This window comes from Musca domestica, unplaced genomic scaffold (genome assembly GCF_030504385.1).
Source record: "Musca domestica strain aabys unplaced genomic scaffold, Musca_domestica.polishedcontigs.V.1.1 66, whole genome shotgun sequence".
NCBI classification, from domain to species: Eukaryota; Metazoa; Arthropoda; class Insecta; order Diptera; family Muscidae; genus Musca; species Musca domestica.
The window spans coordinates 4,176,841-4,198,487 of NW_026712376.1; the positions used below are offsets into that span (position 1 = coordinate 4,176,841).

Below are 21,647 nucleotides of genomic sequence, written 5' to 3' on the forward strand. Positions count from 1 at the left end.
ACAAATACATAATACCCTGACCACCTTATGGTGTAGGGTATAAAAACTATATATAACTTTTATAGCGTGAAGACTTTTAACAGGACTTCTATAGAGAGAAGGGTTCATGGGGTCTGTTTTTGATAGAAGACATTTAACAGATTCTCTATAGAAGGAAGGGCTCCTAAAGGCTTTCTAAGGAAATGAAATCTTTAAAAAGTGCTTCTGAATCTACAACAGGTCTTCTATAAAGAGAAGGCCTTTGGCAGATCTAGTTCATTTATTTATTTTATTTTTTTATTTTTTTTGTTTTTGTGAAGCCAAGATTTTTAGCAGCTATACCTTAAATCAAAGATATTTAGGATATCTTCTGTAGAATGACGGCATGGAGCAGGGGAAGTCTTCTACAGGGGAAGACATTTGTAGAAATTTTCGGATTAAGATGTATTGAAATTCTTGCATTCTTTGACGCTATCTTTCTAAAATGATGTCTTGTTGGAGATTTTTCCGTAGACTCATATAAACTACCACTTTAACTTTGGTTTAAAATTTTGATTTAGCATTTGATTTAGAATTTTGATTTATTTCGGGAATTTTAGTGGAATTATATGACAAATTATTTTGTAGATTTTTTTTGACATATTACGATCCGGTTTAATCATTTTTTTAAAAAGACCGAAAAGGCTCCTTTGTTGGCAGTTAAAAATAACATTCACGCTGTAATATTTTTACAAGGTATTCTGATCTGAATTTTCTTTATATTCCGAAAATTTTTAAAAATGTGGGGACTTGCCAGCTATATTAAGGTTACTTTGCGATACAAACTTTCAAAACGCCAATACACTACTATTTTATGCTCGAGTTTCATATTATATTGACTTTTTCCAGTAGTTATTTTTTTTTCTTGCGCAGTGTAATTAAAGACCCTTTAAAAGATCTTTCAGATATAGAAACTGCCTTATATGTTGAAGAATTTTGAGATAGTTTGTGCTATTTCATAGACAGAGACAATAAAAACACCAACGAGTTGTCTATTCACACAAACAGAGTTCACTGACCGTTCCGTTCAGCAGCCTGAGGGCACAATAAAACAGGGAGACCCATTTTGTGTAAAAACCCACAGCACAGATTTGCAAAAGCGATTTGAAATGTGAAACAATTTCTTAATTCCCTCTAAGAAGCCATGACAAAATTAGCCTGTTTTTAAATCATATCAGGGGCCAACAAATAAACCGCACATCCCTTCATCGGCCAACAAGCCGAATGTTTTATTCCAGCTACAATCCCCCGGTCACTGCTAGCACACATGACATGATGACGACAACACTTTCAGGGCTTCTTCTGCAGCAGCAGCCACACTTTACAAACTTACATACCCAGATAGATTTTTGCTGTTGTTGGCTTAATTTTTTTTTCACTTGAAAATGCGTTTTGCTCGACTTGGCGTGGCTTTCTTCATTCCAGCCAGCATTTGTGTTGGAAATCTCTTGGATTTTATCGGCTGCAGCAAAAGTGTGGAGCAAGCAAATGTTTTTGGTTTTTTTGTAGTTTTCTGCTATGGTTAATTCCTCAGGTTGGCGTGTGACATAGTTTTCCTTTCATTTTGATATTAATTTTCTTCTTTTGCCCGGTTTTTCGTTTTACTGCCTTCTTTTATTTACCTCCTACTCTTCTACTGGTCTATATACCGTCATTATTGTTTTGCATTGCTTTGCAAAAAACAAACACAACATTACACATTTGTCTGTTGCTGTAGCGTCGTAGCTCAGCACACAGAAGCAGTAAGTTGTTCGGACAACCTCATCAGCTAATTTATGTGGCAAATTTGTCTATAAATTTTCTACTTTCATTTGTTGTCGATGAATGGCAGACAGACAGTGTATCTTACAGATGGGAAATACAGACATCTCCTACCCAGGCTTACATACATGCCTATGTGATGTGGTGGAAAGTTGTTCACAATTTTCCTTTTCGTTTGTGATGTGAGTTGTAACTAACAGTTAAGACATAAGAACATTAATTTGCTTTACCTGCAATTACTCATAGCTGCACCATGGCCTATGCTGATATGCAGTAATACACAAGTTTAATTAAACTGCAAAAAATGTTCAATAATTGTACCCGAGTCATTTTGGTGCAAACCTTATATAAATGTAGCCCCTCATATTTATCGCAAGGGTGTTTGCCATATCTTCCGCTCGAATTGGTATTATATTGTATTTTTTGACCTAATGCCAACAACTCCACTTAGAAGTTTTTACACGCCATATCATCTACGTAGCCAGAAATGGCTTTCGAAACCATTTCTGGGAGCCCAACCGACAAAAAATAAAATTTTCAAACAAAAATATCTATAAATTTAGATTTACGGAGGGGGACGGGACCCCTGGGCCCCTACCATGGCTATGTCCGTGCACCACAGCAAATCAGTTAGGAAATCAGTCTATTCCCTTATGTCGGAAGGGTTTCTACCCCCAAAGAAACCAAATTACAAATGGTCAGTCAAATCTATTGGAAAATATGCCGAAACTCCTGCAAAAACTAAAATCAGGGGGCATATTTATATTAGAGCTGATCCAAAATGAACCCATGTTAAACAATTTTTTCCCAATAGCAATTCTACATAATTTGAACTCAAAACAGCAAAATTTGGCGAAATGAAATGGTAAATAGTTCTGAAGCGCAAAACATACTTGAAATCAGGATTTACACTCATATAGGGACTAAACCAAAAAGTGGACCGACCTGACCTTTTTTATACCCTCCCCCATACATAGTATGGAGGGTATATTAAGTTCGTCATTCCGTTTCTAACTCATCGAAATAATAATTTTGGACCTCGCAAAGTATATATATTATTGATCAGCATAAAATTCTAAGAGGATTTAGCCCTGTCCGTCCGTCCGTCTGTATGTCTGTTGTAATCACGTTAGAGTCAATACGAACTAGGAAGCTAACATTTCGCACATATCAGTCTTTTGTCTACAGACAGGTCAAGTTCGAAGATGGGCTATATCGGTCCACGATATCATGTATCGGTACCTCCCGATATTCGGTATTTTTATGATTTTAGCCACATTTTGCAATGGAATTGTCTTAAAATCCACACCAGGAGTTCCTTCTGAAATTACTTATCCCCTTTTAAGAGAGTTGTCTATATCGGTGCACGATATCGTACAGTCCCCACATAACGCCCCCCAGGTGTCCAGTATTTTCATGATTTTTGCCAAAGTTTTTAATGAAATAGTCTCAAAATCTACACAAGGAATACCTTGCCCCCTGGTAGAAAGCTATCTATATCAGTCTACGATATCGTATATCGGTACCTTCCGATATGCGGTATTTTCATGATTTTAGCCACATTTGTCAATGGAATTGTCCTTCTGAGTACTTTTCGCTCTGGAAGAGAATATCGGGAGGTACCACGATATAGTATATCCCTCATATAACGGTAAATCCCGATATTCGGTATTTAAATGATTTTAGCCAAATTTTCCAATGAAATTGTCTCAAAATCCTCACCAGTAGTTCCTTCTGAGTATTTTTCGACCTGGAAGAGAATTGTCTATATACCTCCACGAAATCGTATAGCCCCCAAACAACGATACCCCCAATTTTCGGTATTTTGGTGATTTTAACGACATTATTCACCGGAATTGTTTTAAATTTCGTATTTAAAGTTCGTAATGGGTACTACAGCCTATGACAATAAATTGCGTGCGTCTGTCCACGTTTTCGTATAGCCCCTATATAACGTTACCTCCCAATATTCCGCATTTTTATGGTATTAAGGACATTATATGCCAGAATTGTTTCAAATTTAGTATTTAAAGTTCGTAATGTGTACTAAAGCCTATGCCAAACATTTGCGCCTGCAGGTTTCGAATAAAGTCATTATCTCCTTTCAAATGAATCACCCAACAAAAATACCTAGAACGTGGGGTAGATTAGATTAACTAAAAAAACTACAAATTAAAGTTCATTCCAAGTAAGTGGCTCTTGTGAAACTCATTGTGACTCAGTAGAGCTAAATGAAAATTGAAACAAAAAAAAAAACGTTAATACAATTCCCTCATATTAAGCTTAACTGAACGAGAAACTTTGTTTGACATAGAGCATACTAAGCCAGCTACATACCATGTGTATGTACGCATGTATGTACATATGTAAATGTATGGATGTGCGTAGATCGTACAATCATCATCATTTGTTGATTTCAAGCCAAGCAACCTGCCGCTGTTCAAAATCAAATTAAACTCTACACATGTTTGGCATGCCAAGCGAACTTGCTTGAAAAGAAATTATTTTTATGTGTTTTTAGTACTTTTATTTAGTTTTAGTTTTTGTTTGTTGTTTTTTTTCGTATGTGGCAAATCAACAAACAAGCAATTCGTAAAAAATAATACTCACGTAATTAATTTAATGTCAAAACATCTAAGAGAAAAATCACATGGAGAAGAGTATTTGCATGAAGCTAGCTCTACATTTTGATATATCTCTCAAAAGGCAATACCGCCAGAAATTTAGATTCTGATTAAAAATCCGGGTTTTCGGATTAAAAATCCTGGTGCCCGGTTCCGTCTCTCAAGAAAAAAATATTTTACTTAACCAGAGTAAAAACAATCTAACTCTAAAACAAAACAAGATAAAAAGTATCAGGAGGTTTTGGCGATGTTCGACGATTTAAATATGTTTTGACTTCTGTTATGATTATTCAAATTGTTGACCCTCTATGGCGTAAGTTCCAAAGGAATGGACCAATATTGATCATTTCGTATCGGACCTAAATAAATATGATATAAATATTGCGACATGCCAAGTTGGGACTATATCGACTACTTCCTTCACTTTGTGATAATTTTTAGAAAATACTAAAATGTGCGTGGGATACCAGATAAAGCGGACCGATTTAATCAGATAAAAAATATTGGTATGGGAAAAATTAAAAGAAAGTCGGACCTTATTTCCAATTTTATGCGAAATTAAAAAAATTCCGATCAATTCCGTTTTCATCCCAGGTTTCTGATTGAGAGAAATATTTATATATAGCATATAAGATGTAAAGAATCGCTGACTTGTTTCGCAAGTTATGACATAATATGTATTGAAAATTGTGACCCTTTGTGAGTGAAGTACCAGAAGAAGTTCGCAGATATATAAGTCATCTTCACAACAGATCTTGTGTTAGAAAAAGATTTTGTGTGTGTGAAATTTGAAGAGAGTTAGATGCTAATTTCGCTTACTTCGAGCATTTCATTTTTCAAATTCTTGAACCCTATTTCTACCATCTTTATAACGAATTTTGTATTGTTGGAAATATTGAAATATATCAAATTTGAATGGAATCGGATGTTAATTTCCCGTTGCTTCATTGCTTCATTGACATTCGAAATTTGGAAGTATTAGGATTTGCAAAGTTGGAGCCAAATCGGATAATTTTTTAAATTTCAATCTTTTGATACCAGAAGGAGTGTATCGATATTGGCCATATCCGAACTCGATCTAAGTTCGACAATAACATTACGATGTACCATGTTTGGATAAAACCGCCATTATACCGCCAATATGTTGCAAACTAGTATCTAACTTAAACATGATACCTATACATGTATGCGTGCATGTTAAGACTAGCTTATACTTGTGATTTCACAGCAAGTGCATTCGTCGCCGTCATCATCATCAGCGTTACTTTTATCTTTCATCTCGGAGTGTTTAAAATGAAAAGTGAAAGTTTTGTTTTTTTTTTTTGTGTTTTTGTTTTCTACAACAACATTCCGACACAAGTCCAAATAAAATCTAACAAAATATGCAACATCATATCCATATATCTCACTGACATGTATGTACATACAGATGTCGGTATGTACTTATACGTCAGCGTCAGCGTGCATGGTGATAATAATAATGACGACGATAATTATGGATCAGTCTGTGTCTAAATGATCGCCAGTTATTTGCCTTATATACGCTATGACATGAAAGTGTGAGCATTATGGCGTTTAGACACGCACCCTAATGCAGTTGAAAAAAAGTGAATGTTTTCCAGCTGATGTATCGTTTTTATTATATATTTTGTAGTTCACATTGTTTCTTTCACAGAATGTTAAGACAACAAATAGAAAGGTAGTATCATTTCAAAGAATCACAGGAAAATGCAACTCTGCACTAGAGCCACATTATTTTAAATAGAATTTTAAGGCATGCATCAATGAGTTTTATTTATTATCGCTCGCCCTCGCCCATATGGCTAGTTATACCCCCAGCCATATGGCTAGAGAGGGTATATATCATTTGATGCGGTCAAAACGTGCCTCATCGAAAAAAAAAGGTTTTAGGTCTCTTTGGGCCAAATCCGTTTCAGGACATTTGGATCCGATCTAATGATGTCCGTCCGTCTGTCTGGCTGGTGCGCACGATAACTCTCGAAGGGAGTATCTGATTTTGACCAAACTTGGTGCATCGTAAACTTATTATAAACATAGATCGAGTTTGGAGATGGGCAATATCGGTAAACTCCTGGTGGTACCTCCACCACAAAGGCTCAACATTTTCAAAAAAATGTTTTACTGCACAGAAAGAGAAATGATAATCCGACTTTTCTCCAACTTTGCAAACCCTAGTACTTGCATCAGTGCTAGGTCAGGTGCGAAAATGGAAAATAACGGTTCACCCCATCAAGTACCTCCCCCACAAAAGATTAAAATTTTGAAATACTTCTAACTCTTATAAAATGTCAAGTAAGAGTCCGATTGTCTTCAAATCACACGCATCACAATATTTTTCTAAACCCAAGATCTGGTATGAAGATGGAATATACCCGTCCACTCCTTCTGGTACCTCCACCACAAAAAAAATCAACATTTTAATTAAACGCGAAATTAACAATTCCATTCAGACTTGGCACACATCAATATTTCCATCAACACAAGATCTATTACATTATTATTTCTACTAACACAGGATCTGCTGTGACGATGGAATATATCGGTCCACTCCTTCTGATACCTCCCCCACAAAGGGTCAACATTTTTAATATCCACGAAGCTCATATAACGCGAAATTAACATCCGATTCCATACAGACTTGGTACATCTCAATATTTTCATCAACACAAGATGTGTTATAGAGATTGTAGAGATCGCACCTTTTCTTCTGCTACCACACCCACAAAATGTCACAATTTCCAATACTTTTACCTGTCATAACTTGCGAAACAAGTCGGCGATTCTTTGCAACTTGCTATATCTAAATATTACTCTCAATCAGAAATCTGATATCTGAATTTTGCACATACCAATATTTTTATCTGTATTACAAGAATGCTTCGGTCCGCTATAGCTGTTACATCACGCATATTTCCACATTTTCCAAAATTGTCCACATATCTCATATAAGGAATAGGAAGTAGTCGATATAGTCCAATTCTGGCACTTTGTAATATTTGTATCAGTCTTAGGTCAGATTAGTCAATATTGGCCACCTGCTTCGGAACCTCCCCCAGGTTCCAAGGCTGGGGATACACTGATACTATTTTACTTCTTTATTTTCATAAATGTCCTGACATTTCGTTGGCATTTGCTGAAATTCGCTCAAAGATTAAATCTTGACACTGTTTTTCTTTTCCCTCATAGTTGAGGTTATTCTGCAGATCGCCCGGTCGAACTGAACGTCTTTTTCTTCAATTTTTTTTTAATTCCATTGAAGTGTGGCACATCTGCATGTTAATTTACACACACACACACTCACATACATTTGACCACTGACTGTAAAGAGAAAATCACTTCGACAACAATCGAACAACAAATAAGGTTTGTGTTACAAATCTCACCGACATGTTTGTTGACATACATCAATGAAGACGTGAAATGCGTATGGCCACAACAACAAAGATGGAACCTAGCGGACATGTGTCTATAGACGATATAATAACGTAAAAAGGTAATAATTCACAATACCTGAGATGCATATCGGATCGAATGAAATTGGTGGGGTGGTGCACTGATTTTCCTCAACAGTTAGCAATGAGTGCGATGGCTAACGGCATCACTTGCATACCACGTTTATATGTGTGTACCAACCAAGCAACCAACCAACCAACCCATCAACCAACCAACTCACGCAACACATAATTCATCATTCACCTTAGGTCACACAATACTTGTGGACACTACTTATTGTTTGACATACAAACATATACAAATTCCAAAATTATCTAAAGTGCAGACCCAACAAAAACCTACTGCAGCAGCAGCAGGTGTTGTCAAACTTGTTTTCTTTGTTTTTTTTTTTTTTATTTTTTTTGTGGTTTTTGGTGGGAGTGAACACCACTTGGCCAAAAAATAAAAATATTTGCCAAATTACACAAACCAAAGTTGAATATGATAACATATTTGTGAATAATAGGTCTGTTTGATAACTCGATGAGTAAATTTTCTCAATAAGAATTTGTAAAGTTTCAGTAATGTAAATATCATTGTAAATTCACACTCATTTACTGGACTTTTGGGTTATCGAACAACAGTTTGTAATAATAATTATGTACGATAACTTTTCTAGTAAAGCCAGTAATAACAAGTAAAAAAGCAGTAAGTTCGGCCGGGCCGAACTTTGAATACCCTCCACCATTTGGAACTAATTAGAAAATTTTCAAAAAAATTAAATCCAATAAAAATTCTTTTAAAATCTTTAAAATATCTAATATAGGAAGGTGCCGATATATGGGGGGATATACGATATTGTGGACATATAAAGACAAATCTATGTCTGAGTGTAAAGTACTCACAAGGAACTAGTTGTATGGATTTTCAGATAATTCCATTGGAAAAAGTGGCTAAAATCATCAAAATACCGAATATAGGGGAGTACCGTTATATGGAGGCTATACGATATTGTGGACCTATATAGATAATTCTCTGCCGAGGTATAAAGTACCCACAAGGAACTACTTGTGTGGATTTTCAGACAATTCCATTGAAAAATGTGGCTAACATCATCAAAATACCGAATATCGGGGGTACCGTTATATGGGGGCTATACGATATCGTGGACCGATATAGCCCATCTTCGAACTTGACCTGCCTGCAGACAAAAGAGAGATCTGTGCAAAATTTTAGCTTCCTATCTTAATTCGTTTAGACTGTAGCGTGATTACAACAGACGGACGGACGGACGGACAGATGGACGGACAGGGCTAAATCGTCTTAGAATTTTAAGCTGATCAAGAATATATATACTTTGTTGGGTCTAAAATGATTATTTCGATGAGTTACAAACGGAATGACGAACTTAATATACCCTCCATACCTTTTTTGGTGGAGGGTATAAAAATATTAGAATAAAATTAAATAGGACTAAGACATATATGGGAGCTACATCCAAATTTGAACCAATCTCGATAAAATTTGACAAAGATATATCTGAACTGTATTTGATACGTTTCCCCAAATATAGTTGTTACAGAGTGCATATTGCGGCTGAGGAGGACAAAAATAACAAATCGGTTGAACAATAAATATGGGAGCTATAGCTACAATTGAACTGATTTCGACCAAGTTTGACATACTTATTTCCAGGCTTAGTTTGATTGTATGTGCCCATCTGGGCAAATATTCAATAGGCCTTGTCCTTGGTTCAAACGAATTGCTTGTTCAAAATTTAATCTGGATCGGGCAATAACAGCGACCTGTACTTTGTTTACAAAAATACATGGTCAGATAGACGGACAGACGGACGGACATGCATAAATCGACTTAGAATGTGATTCGATGCAGATCATCAAAAGAAACTATGGGTTTATCTCGTTTTCTTCTGCCTGTGCCAAAACAAATGCACAAAGACACAATACCCTCACCACCTTATGGTGTAGGGTATAAAAACTATTGTAGGTCTTCTATAGCGTAAAGACTTTTAATAAGTTTTCTATAGAGAGAATGATTCAATGGATCTGTTACTAAAATAAGCCGTTTAACAGATCTATAGAGGAAGACCCCTAAAGGCTTCCTACAGAGAGAAAATTTTTAAAGTGTTGTTTCCATAAAGAAAAGGCCTTTAACAGACTTCTGGGGAGACCTTTGACAGGTCTTGCCTAGAGAGAGGACTTTCAGCGTTTTTTTTTTTTTTTTTGTAGAGCTAAGATTTTTAGCAGCTCTACTTAAGAGCAAAGCTATTTAGGAGATCTTCTATCAACTATCAAAATCGTTCTTTTTACCTCTAATTTGCTGGACTTTGGGTTATCGAACAAAATTTTGTAATAATTTGTACAAAATATTCTTTTAAACCTTATTTTTTTTAGATTATGAAAATATTTATTGAAATTTCAATAATTTATCATTATTTGTATCTGTTTACAGGTCCGCTTGGAATCCATTGGTGCTGAGGACATTGTCGATGGCAATCCCCGTTTGATTTTGGGTTTGATTTGGACCATCATTTTGCGGTTTCAAATTCAAGAAATTGAAATTGATGTGGTAAGTATTTTTGTATTAATATAAAGTTCGAAGATTGGTATATCGGTCCACGATATCGTACGGCCGCAAAATAACGGTACCCCCCAATGTTCGGTATTTTGATGATTTTAGGCACATTTTTCAATGGAATTGTCTGAAATTCTACACAAGGCGTTCCTTATGAGAAGTTTACCCCCTGGAAAAGAATTGTCTACGTAGGTCCACTATATCGTATATTGCCCATATAACGGTATCTTCCGATATTCGGTATTTTGATGGTTTCAACCACATTTTTCAATGGAATTGTCTCAAAATCAACAAAAACAAGTAAGCAAAGGCTACAGTCGAGCGGGGCCGACCGTTGAATACCCTACAACACTATAATAAATGATACAGTTTATATGGGCGAGATAGTCGAAAGAATTCCACAAGATATTGTGACAGATAATAAAAGAAAACCATCAGGTTTCGTTCTCTAATTTTCGAATAATAGCAACTTAAACTAATTTTCTCATTCCCAATTTATTGGTAAATGGTCTTCCTAGATCTGGAACCAATATTTCCCAAATACCTATAATCTCTCAGAAGTGGCAAAAGATCAACATGTATTATTGGTTTTTGACTGAAACGCATCTATATGAGATACAGACATTTGACTATATTCTTCAACGAAATCAGCCTTAACGAAATAGTCAGAAGTGCGTCTTTCCTGTATTTGTGAATTCTCCTAAAAGTCACTGGAATGGATATTTTCGTATTTTGTCTACAAAAGTTGGCAAACTATTTCGCATATTGAATATTTTTGGATGTCCATCCAAAACTGCTTGGCTTTTGCAATATGCGGTAACCCCCATTCAAATGTGCGTGAGGATCGGGCGATAATTACGACCTGCTGACAATTTTGCAGTTTTTTGGTCCATTTCAACCCCTAAATATATGGCGATCATCTCCAACAAGAGTAGGCTTCTATTCTGACCCTCATCTTATCTCCATGCAAAATTTCGTAAGGATCGGGCCATAAATGCGATCTGTATATGATATCCTGATATCTTAACTACTTAGTTTTGTTAGCTGTAGAAATATTACCAAATGTTTAATTCAAAATGAAAATATGCCAAAAATATGACAAAATTGAAAAAATATGAGAAAATTTTACAAAATCAATATTTTCATCTTTAGATAGATATTTTTATGCGATTTTTTTAGACGTTTTTTCTTTCCTGCCAAAAGGCCATTCTGAATTAATGAGAACTGTCGAAATCAGTTCAGCCGTTCTCGACATATAAGAGATTTTTCAAGCATATCTTCTTTGATAGATATATATATCGCACATATTTTGCTATATATCCGATTTGATGGATGTTGACATCAATGTAAAGATCAGAAGTAACCTTGTCATGGCTTTGTGATTTCGCCGGGATTTAAAATATTCGCGGTTTAATGAAAAATTTTGAATTTTTTCAACAAAAAAGATATGGTCTATTTTACCCGCTAAATATTATCCGATGACCACCCAAATTGGTAGGCTTCTTCCCCGCCCTAAACTCTAGCTACATGCGAAATTCCGCGTCGATTGGTCTATAATTGCGACCTGTATAGCTACTGCAAAATCCGACATTTTTTCAGTATTTGGTCCATTTCAACCCCTAAACATTTGGCGATCATCTCCAAAAGAAATAGGGTTCTATTCTGACCCTAGCCCCACCTCCATTCTAAATTTCGTGAAGATCGGGCCATAATTGCGACCTGTAGAGTGATTACAAATTAACATGGACAGACGGACAGACGGACAGACGGACAGACGGACGGACGGACATACATAGCTAGATCGACTCAGCTCGGCGAGCTAGGAAGATCCATATATACTTTCCTATATGGGAAACCAATATTTCGAGGTGTTACATAATTTTTGGCCCAATCAAACTTATAATACCCCCAACACATAGTGTTGTAGGGTATAAAAAGTTCCTTATAAGTACTTTACTACCTGGATGTGAATTGTCCATATAGATCCACGATATCGTATATCCTCCATGTAACGGTACCTTCCTAATATTCGGCGTTGTCATGATTTCAGCCACATTTTTCAATGAAATTGTCTGAAAATCAACACAAGAAGTTCCTTCTGAGTACGTTACCTTCTGGAAGAGAATTGCCTATGTAGGTCCACGATATCGTATAGCCCCCATATAACGGTACCCCCCGATATTCGGTACATTGATGATTTTAGCAACATTTTTGAGTGGACTTGTTTCAAATTTCGTATTTAAAGTTTAAGCTCGTAATGAGTACTACAACCTATGCCAGAAAATTGTCTATGCAGGTCCATGTCTTCGTATAGCCCACATATAACGGTACCTCCCTTTATTCAGTATTTTGATGATATTAGCGACATTATTCAACGGACTTGTTTCAAATTTCATATTAGAAGTTCGGAATTGATACTACAGCCTATGACAAAAAAAGTATTATGCAGGTCCACGTCTTCGTATATCCCCCATATAACGGTTTTCATTTAAGTGGTATTTTTCAACGGATTTTATTAAAAGGTTACAGTATTAAAAGATCGGCCCGGCCGAATTTATCTGCTTTTTTACTTGTTTTGTCCAACGCAATGTCAGAGGCCTCTCTTCATTGTTTCTAATTATTCGTTGCTGTTTTTGAATATATTTTTAATATTTCTGTTTTTTTTTTTCCTTTTTAATTTTCCTTTACAGGACGAAGAAAACGAATCGTCTGAAAAACGTTCTGCCAAAGATGCTTTACTGTTGTGGTGTCAGCGTAAAACTCACGGTTATCCCGGTGTCAATATTCAAGATTTCACCTCGTCATGGCGTTCCGGTTTGGGTTTCAATGCTCTGATCCATTCGCACCGTCCCGATTTGTTTGAATACAGCACAATTGTTAATTCGAAAAATTCAAATATCGACAATTTGAATCATGCCTTTGATTTGGCCGCCACCGAATTGGGTATACCAAGGTAAGTAAGAATTTTCCAATGTCGTTTGAAATAAATTTTCATATTTTTTGGGTGAATTCAATTTTTTTTTTTTTGTCTATTTTCAATTTACAGTTTATTGGATGCCGAAGATGTTGACTCGGCCCGTCCCGATGAAAAATCAATTCTAACATATGTGGCCTCATATTATCACACCTTTGCTCGCATGAAGAACGAGCAAAAGAGTGGAAAACGTATTGCCAATGTAAGTAAATGAGTGTGTATGGTACTAACCATGGATCCCTATGTAATAGTCCCACAGAAAGCCCAATTGAATAGCAATTTCAATCTAAAAATATGTTAACGGTCTCAATCACTATAAATCCTGCAGAACAGCCGGTAAATCTCTGCACCCATAAATATGGCAAAGTTTGCAATCCATTTTTCCAAATTTTGAAATTTTTATCAAAAAGTATTGGATACACATAAAGTGACTTTTTTATTTTTACATTTTTGAAGCATACTTTAAGGATCTCCCAAAGATTTTTATACATTACAATAACGCTGTGATAGATCTAGAATCTATATTCTTATTAATATTAATATTATTATTCAAAATACTGGGAAACGCCTACAAGTATGTTATGAAAATACTGCACAAAATCACTTTACATATGACTCTAAAATCATGTTTAATCTAGCCTTAATAATTTCCTTTTTATACCCTATACCACATAGTGGTAAGGGCATTATGTCTTTGTGCATTTGTTTGTAAAATGGAGAAGGATACAAGATAGACCCATAGTTACTTTTGAGGATCTTCATAGAATCACTTTTTTAGTGGATTTATGCAAGTCAGTCCGTCTGTCCATGTATTCTTTTGCAAACAATATTTGTTTGGCCCAAGGACGAACCCTATTGAAATTGATGATAATCGGTTCAAATTTAGAGATAGCTCCCATATATATCTTCAACCGATTTCGGTTTTATTATGCACCAAATGGCCAATATAAATCCAAATGACCTGAATTTTAGCACTTTCAACCGAATTCAGTCTAGAAGCAAAAAGATTAAATTTGGTGAAAATCGGTTCAGATATAGATATAGCTCCCATATATACATATTTCATCCGATTTGGGGTTTTAAGTCCCTCACATGCGTAATATGAGTTCGACAGCAATGATATTTGGTACCACATATCAGATACAGCGCCGAAATACCTCTGCCAAATTTTATCAAGATCGGTTCAGATTTGGAAATAGCTCCCATATATATATCATCAACCGATTTCGGATTAATTGTGCACCAAAGGCCAATATCAGTCCAAATGTCCTAAATGTTGGCACATCCAATCGAATTTAGCCTAGAAACAAATACATCAAATTTGGTGATAATCGGTTCAATCCTCACATTCGTAATATGCATTCTACAACGATGATGTTTGGAACCAGTTATTTTATATAACTCGGAAATACATTTGCCAAATTTGATCGAGATCGGCTTACATTTGGATATCCGATTTGAGGTTTATTGTGCCAGAAGGAGTGAATTTCAGGACATATGTTTCCATTTTGAGGAACTCGGCTCCTATACATATTTTTAATGTAATCCTTCTCGAAGTGATATCATGCAGTCTATAGCAATGTCATTTGGTATAAAGGATTAAAATTTCTCCGTCTAATTTAGTGAAAATTGATTCAGAATTGAATATATCTCTCATATATTCCCTAACTCTGAAACCAAATTATAATTGCTCTAAAGCCAAAGGTTGATAGGAGGTATGAACTACTCAAATAAATTCTTTTTTATGGGAGCTCTACTAAATATGCATGGTGATGTAGGGTATCATATAGTCGGGCCCGCCCGACTTTTCACTTTTCCTTACTGGTTTCACATCTTCAATCCATTTTTTCAAAAAATTGTCATCAAAATTTATGAACAAATTCTATCCACTGTGCGACACGACTGTACATTTACTATTATGGCAAATAATTTGCATTAATAGTTCCGGTCTATTTAAACGCAAATTAACAATGACATTTTCCCCATTTTCCAAGGGGAAGAAAGAAATAGAGGGGATAGTTTATGACAAATAGATTTTTACACAACTATGGCAATAATGTTAATTAAACTATGAGACAATTGTTTGACATTAATTGGTTTTCTTAAAGAGGTCTTGTAATTGTTTGTTATTTTATTTTCTGTTTTTTTTTTCTCTTTTTTTCTTTGTTTCACAAAAGATTGTGGGCCAATTGATGGATGCCGATCGCAAGAAAATCTATTACGAACGTTTGACCACCAACTTGTTGAGCTGGATTCGGCAAAAGACTATTGAGTTGCAAAAACGTGATTTCCCCAATTCTCTGGAGGGCATTCAAAGAGAGTTGTTGGCCTTCAAGGAGTACCGAACAATTGAGAAACCACCAAAGTAAGTAGAAAACACAAAACTAAAACACAAATATTATATAGGGTATAAAGGAGTTAATTGACAATATAGGACTGAATTCGCCAAATAAGGCTAGATTTTTTGGTAAATTTCCAAAGAGTTTTATAAAAATAAAAAAATATATAGCACTGTACGACATAATTCAATTTTTTCGAAATTATTATTAAAGTAGAACTAAAAATCGGTTTTGTAAAGGGTTAAAACCGCAAAGTAACCTAATCACCTTTTTCTAACATTTTTCAGATTAAGATTTTTCTGAATCCGTTTTCTTTTCTTTTTGACCATTTTTTAAAAATACGGTTAAAAACTCCCCTTAAATTGGGTTGTAACAAGTCAGAATATTCTACAAAAATATTTGTCACAACATTTCACTGTAGGGTCCAGAAGACATCAAATCTCTAAATCTTACCTAAACGCCAATAATTCATATATATATAAAAAACTATAAGTCACTAAGGAAAATAAATCTCTGTTTTCATTATACCCCAGAAAATATATACATCAATGTTCAAAAAAACGAAAATATTTTCCAATTTTATAACCTCCACCATAATATGGAGGGTATATTAAGTTTGTCATTCCGTTTGTAACACCACGAAATATACATTTTATACCCTACAAAGTATATATATTCCTGAGCAGCATAAAATTCTATGTCGATTTAGCGATGGATGTCCGTCTGTAGAAATCACTCTAGCTTACGAACGAACTGAAGTAGGTTGATAAAATTTTACTCAAATGTGTATTATGTCTGCAGGACTTTTGGTATTGAAAATGGGTGATGGGTCCACGTTTTTTTATAGCGCCCATATAATGGTACCTCCCTTTTTTCGGTATTTTGGTATTTGAAGTTCGTTATGGGTACAACAGCCTATGACAGAAAATTGTCTGTGCAGGTCCACGTCTTCGTATAGCCCCCATATAACGGTATCTCCCGATATTCGGTATTTTGATGATATTAGCGTCATTTTCACCGGAATTGTTTAAAATTTGGTGTTTGAAGTTCGTAATGAATGCTACAGGCTAAGACAGAAAATTGTCTGTGCAGGTCCACGTCTTCGTATATCCCCCATATAACGGTACATCCCGATATTCGGTATTTTGATGATTTTAACGACATTATTCACCGGAATAGCTTCAAATTTGGTGTTTAAAGTTCGTAATGGGAACAATCTAATACAGAAAATTCTCTGTGCAGGTCCACGTCTTCGTATATCCCCATATAACAGAACCTACTGATATTCGGAATTTGATGATTTTAGGCCCAATATAACAGTACCTCCCTATATTCGGAATTTTAAAGATTTTAACTACATTATTCACCAATTTTTTGATTCAAGTTTCGCATTTGAATATTGTAATGGTTTATGACAAAAGTTGCCTATGCAGGTCCACGTGGTCGTATAGACCCTAATATAACGACTACATTCGGTATTTTTAAGATTTTAACAGAATTTTTAACGGATTTTATTTTTGAAAATCGTTCCAAATGGTGGAGGGTATTCAAAGATTAAATCGAACTTTTTTCGAGTTGACGTCTGAAAGTATCATAAAGTACCGGTTTGGGCAGAAGGTGTCAAAAAAAGAAATATTCTACACAAAATGTTATTACAAAACCCAGAATAAACCATATATCTAGGTTTAACATTTTTCAAGAAAATTTCATTTGAAATCTTATAATTAAAAGTGAAAATTATGTGTTACATTTTTATTATTAATTTAACACGTTTCCAAACTAAGTCAAAATATCTCTAAATACTTCATTTTTTGGGGAAAGAAAGAATTATTCTACATCAAATTTCATTGCGAGACTCTGAACAAAAGAAATGTTTATATTCAATCTGTACCATGGAAAAATATCTTAAATTTTTGTCAATAAAAAACCATGTTTATTTCTGAAAATTTTGACACCTTTTCGCAATTTGTGGCAATTTTTCTTATAATAGGCAGTTTGGATTGTGGAAAATTTCAAGAGAACTAGATATTATTCGTTAGTAGATCAAACCTCCCAAAGGAGTTTTGGGTTCTTAGGCCAGACTTTGTTAAGGCCTTTACATAGTTTTGACTATATATAGTTTGATAGAGATCTGCGGATTATATATTTTTATATGCTATATTTATATTTATACTTATAATATAAGTATATTATTTACAAAATACACTAGAACCTTTCTGTTTAGTTTAAAATTATGTGTAGCGCCTAAATGTATGCTAAATATAAATTGGAAATAAGCCTCTTACATATGTCTTTAACATGATATTTTATCGGGCTTAATACTGAGGGTATAAACATTTATGCGATGACCTTCAGCTGGACAATTTATCTTCAAGACCAAGTCTAGAATTCAGCAGCATGGGTTTCGGATCTGTGATTTGTATAGCGGTCTTTACCGATAGGAATATGCAATATAAACTAATTTTTTGGAAACGTACAAATATATCCTAGGTATATCACTATACGTATATTATAACGAACGTCATCTATTAGAGTAGATTTTTTTCCAAGCGGTAGATTTTTTTAAAAATCGATTATCATATTTCATACGGAATATACAAACTAAGTATTTGCTAGTGGTTGCAAACATTAGAACCGATTAATATGATTTTTATTTAACATTTGTGCTTTTTTCTCTAATTTTCAGATACAAGGAACGCAGTGAAATCGAAGCTTTATATTTCACAATCAACACTCTGTTGAAAGCGCTGAATCAACCTCCATACAATCCCCAAGATGGCCAACTGGTCAACGACATTGAAAAAGCTTGGCAGCTGCTCGAATATGCTGAGCATCATCGTGAAGTTGCACTGAGAGAAGAGCTGTTGCGTCAAGAGAAACTGGAACAGTTGAATTATAAATTTGAAAAGAAATCTGTGCTGCGTGAAGGCTATCTGAAGGAAATGATTCAGGTGTTGTCGGATCCACGCTATTTGCGGCAGGTGGATGCCACGCTGAAAAAACACGAAGCCATTTCGGCTGATATTCTGGCACGCGTTGAGCGTTTCAACGATTTGACCGCCATGGCCAATGAATTGGAACGAGAAAATTACCATGGCAAAGAGCGGGTGAAACGCCGTGAATTTGAGGTTATGGAGAAATGGCGTAAATTGCTCGAACTGTTGGAGAATCAACGTTTGAATCTGTCACAAATGAGCACGCTCATGAATTTGTTGCGTGAAGTGGCCAGTACCACCGAGTCTATTAAGGAGTTGCAGGTTCAATTCAGATCCGAAGATGTGGGTCCCCATTTGTTGGGCGTTGAGGAGCTATTACAAGCCCATTCCCTGCAGGAGTTACAGGTGAATACCTATGGTGAAACCATTAAGCGGTTTACGCGCCAGGCACAGCCCTTCAAATCGTCCGAACACAAAGATGCCGCCGTTTTGGCCCAGAAATTGGCAGAGCTGGAAACCGCCTATAAGGTTCTGCTGGAACTATGTGCCAAACGTCGCGCCTGTCTGGAGGAGGCTCGTAATTTCCATCATTTCATGGAGGACTATGACAACGAAGAAGGATGGCTGGTGGACAAGCAGCGTATTTGCAAGACCGGCATTACTGCCAAGGATTTGAGAGCTGTTCTGTCGCTGCAGCAAAAACACAAAGCTTTGGAGGATGAAATTAAAGTGCGCAAACCCAAGTCACAACAAATGTCCGATGCCGGCAAACGTTTGATGGCCGACAAGCATCCACGTTCGACCGAGGTCAAATCACGCATAGACAGCCTTGAAGAACACTGGAAGGCTTTGGAGGAGTTGGTAGAGACACGTCGCAAACAATTGGAAGATGCCGCCGAAGCCTATCAATTCTACACCGATGCCAATGAAGCCGAATCGTGGCTCAATGAAAAAATGGCATTGGTCAATTCCAAGGATTATGGCAATGACGAGCCCTCCGCCCAGGCCCTTCTGCAGAGACATCGTGATTTGCAAGGTGAATTGAATGCCTATTCCGGCGATATACTGAATCTTAACCAACAAGCAGATAAACTTATCAAGGCCGGCATTTGCACCCTGGAGCTTTCGGCCAATGAACCAGAAATGCCCGAAATAGAACAACAACAAGAAGAATGGGTGAATGAGACACGTCTGGTGCCCAAAGAGGTGTGGGAAGATGAATGGGTTGAGAAATTGGAACACCGCAAGGTAACCGAAACTAAAATGCTACCCCATGTCCGTGCCATGTTTCCCTTCGATGGTCAAGGCATGAAAATGGAAAAGGGTGAGATAATGTTGCTCAAATCCAAGACCAACGATGATTGGTGGTGTGTGCGCAAAGAAAATGGCCACGAAGGCTTTGTACCCGCCAACTATGTGAGGGAAATTGAACCACGTCCCGTAACCTGCATTGTACCCAAAGCAGAAAAGGTGAAGGCCCTGCAAAAGGTCAAGAAAACTATTCTGGTAAGGCAAGTGGTGCCGGTAAAACGCGTCAAACCCATGACAGTGGCGCCCAAGCCATTGATCAAACGCCGCACCTCAATGAACAGTATTAACGAAAACTCGGACAGTGTAGAAAAGCGCCAGAAAAGGATCAATGCCACCTACGATGAGCTACAGGATATGGCCCAGAAACGTCATGCCCTCCTGGAGGATTCTATTCATCTGTTCGGTTTCTATCGTGAGTGTGACGATTTCGAGAAATGGATGAAGGAAAAGGAGCGCATTGTTAAGAGTGACGAGGGTGGCGAGGGAGTTGAAAATGCCAAGCGCAAATTCGAAAAATTCCTAACTGATTTATCTGCAGCCACCAAGCGCATTGAGGAAATCGATTCAGCCGTAGACACTTTCCGTAGACAAGGTCACTCCCAGCTGGACAAAATCATTGCTCGTCAAAGACAAATCCATCAAATTTGGCAGAGACTCAACAATGCCAAGGCCCAAAAAGAAAAGAGTTTGGAGGGAGCCTCCAGTGTCGAACTGTTCAATCGTACATGTGACGAAGCCAAGGTCTGGATGAGTGAGAAAATGATACAGTTGGATACGGCCGTCATCAGTCCGGATTTGAAAACTGTGCAAGCCTTGCAGCGCCGTCACCAAAACATGGAACGTGAGTTGGCCCCCATTGAGGACAAAGTGAATCGCGTCAATTATTTGGGTAATTCGGTGAAGAATGCCTACCCTGCTGAACGTGAGAATGTCACAGCCCGCCAACAAGAGGTCCAAGAGATGTGGTTGCAAGTCCACAACAAGAGCAGTGAGTTGAGGGCCCGCATTGAGAGTGCTGTAGGTACGCAAATTTTCAACAACAGTGCCAAGACGCTTTTGGCTTGGATCGAGTCGGTTAAAGATCAATTGAATTCCGATGAGCCTGCCCGAGATGTGGAGACTGCGAATAAGCTACTGAAGCAGCACAACGACTTGGGTGATGACATCAAGGCCCACGACAATGAATTTGCCGAAGTTATCCAGCTGGGCAAACAATTGTCCGATGGTAAACCTAACACCGAGGAAATTGTTAAGATCTGTGAACGTTTGAAGGCCGAACAGGATGCCATTCATCGCGGTTGGTTGGAGAAACAGAAATGGTTGCAACAAGGTGTTGAATTGCAAATATTCAACCGAGAAGCCGATAAAATCGATGCCACCACCAAGAGCCACGAAGCCTTCCTGGCTCCCAAGAATTTGGGTGTAAGTTTCACGAAAAGAGAACCTCTAAACTTATTATTGAAACTTACTATTGTGTATATTTTCAGAATTCCCTGGATGAGGTTGAAGCCATTTTGAAACGCCACTTGGACTTTGAGAAGAGTCTGATGGCCCAGGATAAAATCCTAAAGGCCTTTTCCGATAATGCCGACAAATTGATTGCCAACGATCATTATGACTCCAAATAGTGAGTGGA

General features: G+C 36.6%; 1 protein-coding gene across 4 annotated transcripts in view; it reads left to right on the forward strand.

Moving 5' to 3' along the window:
- Positions 1-21,647, forward strand: part of LOC101897032 (spectrin beta chain, non-erythrocytic 5) — a 135,223-nt gene that overhangs the window by 100,418 nt on the left and 13,158 nt on the right. For all 4 annotated transcript variants that reach the window (XM_005176881.4, XM_011298011.3, XM_005176878.4 and 1 more), the window contains 6 exons: positions 10,329-10,445; positions 13,142-13,404; positions 13,498-13,627; positions 15,603-15,790; positions 18,451-21,433; positions 21,499-21,638. In XM_005176881.4, the coding sequence (XP_005176938.2) occupies positions 10,329-10,445; positions 13,142-13,404; positions 13,498-13,627; positions 15,603-15,790; positions 18,451-21,433; positions 21,499-21,638 (3,821 nt within the window). The remainder of the gene's footprint in view (positions 1-10,328; positions 10,446-13,141; positions 13,405-13,497; positions 13,628-15,602; positions 15,791-18,450; positions 21,434-21,498; positions 21,639-21,647) is intronic.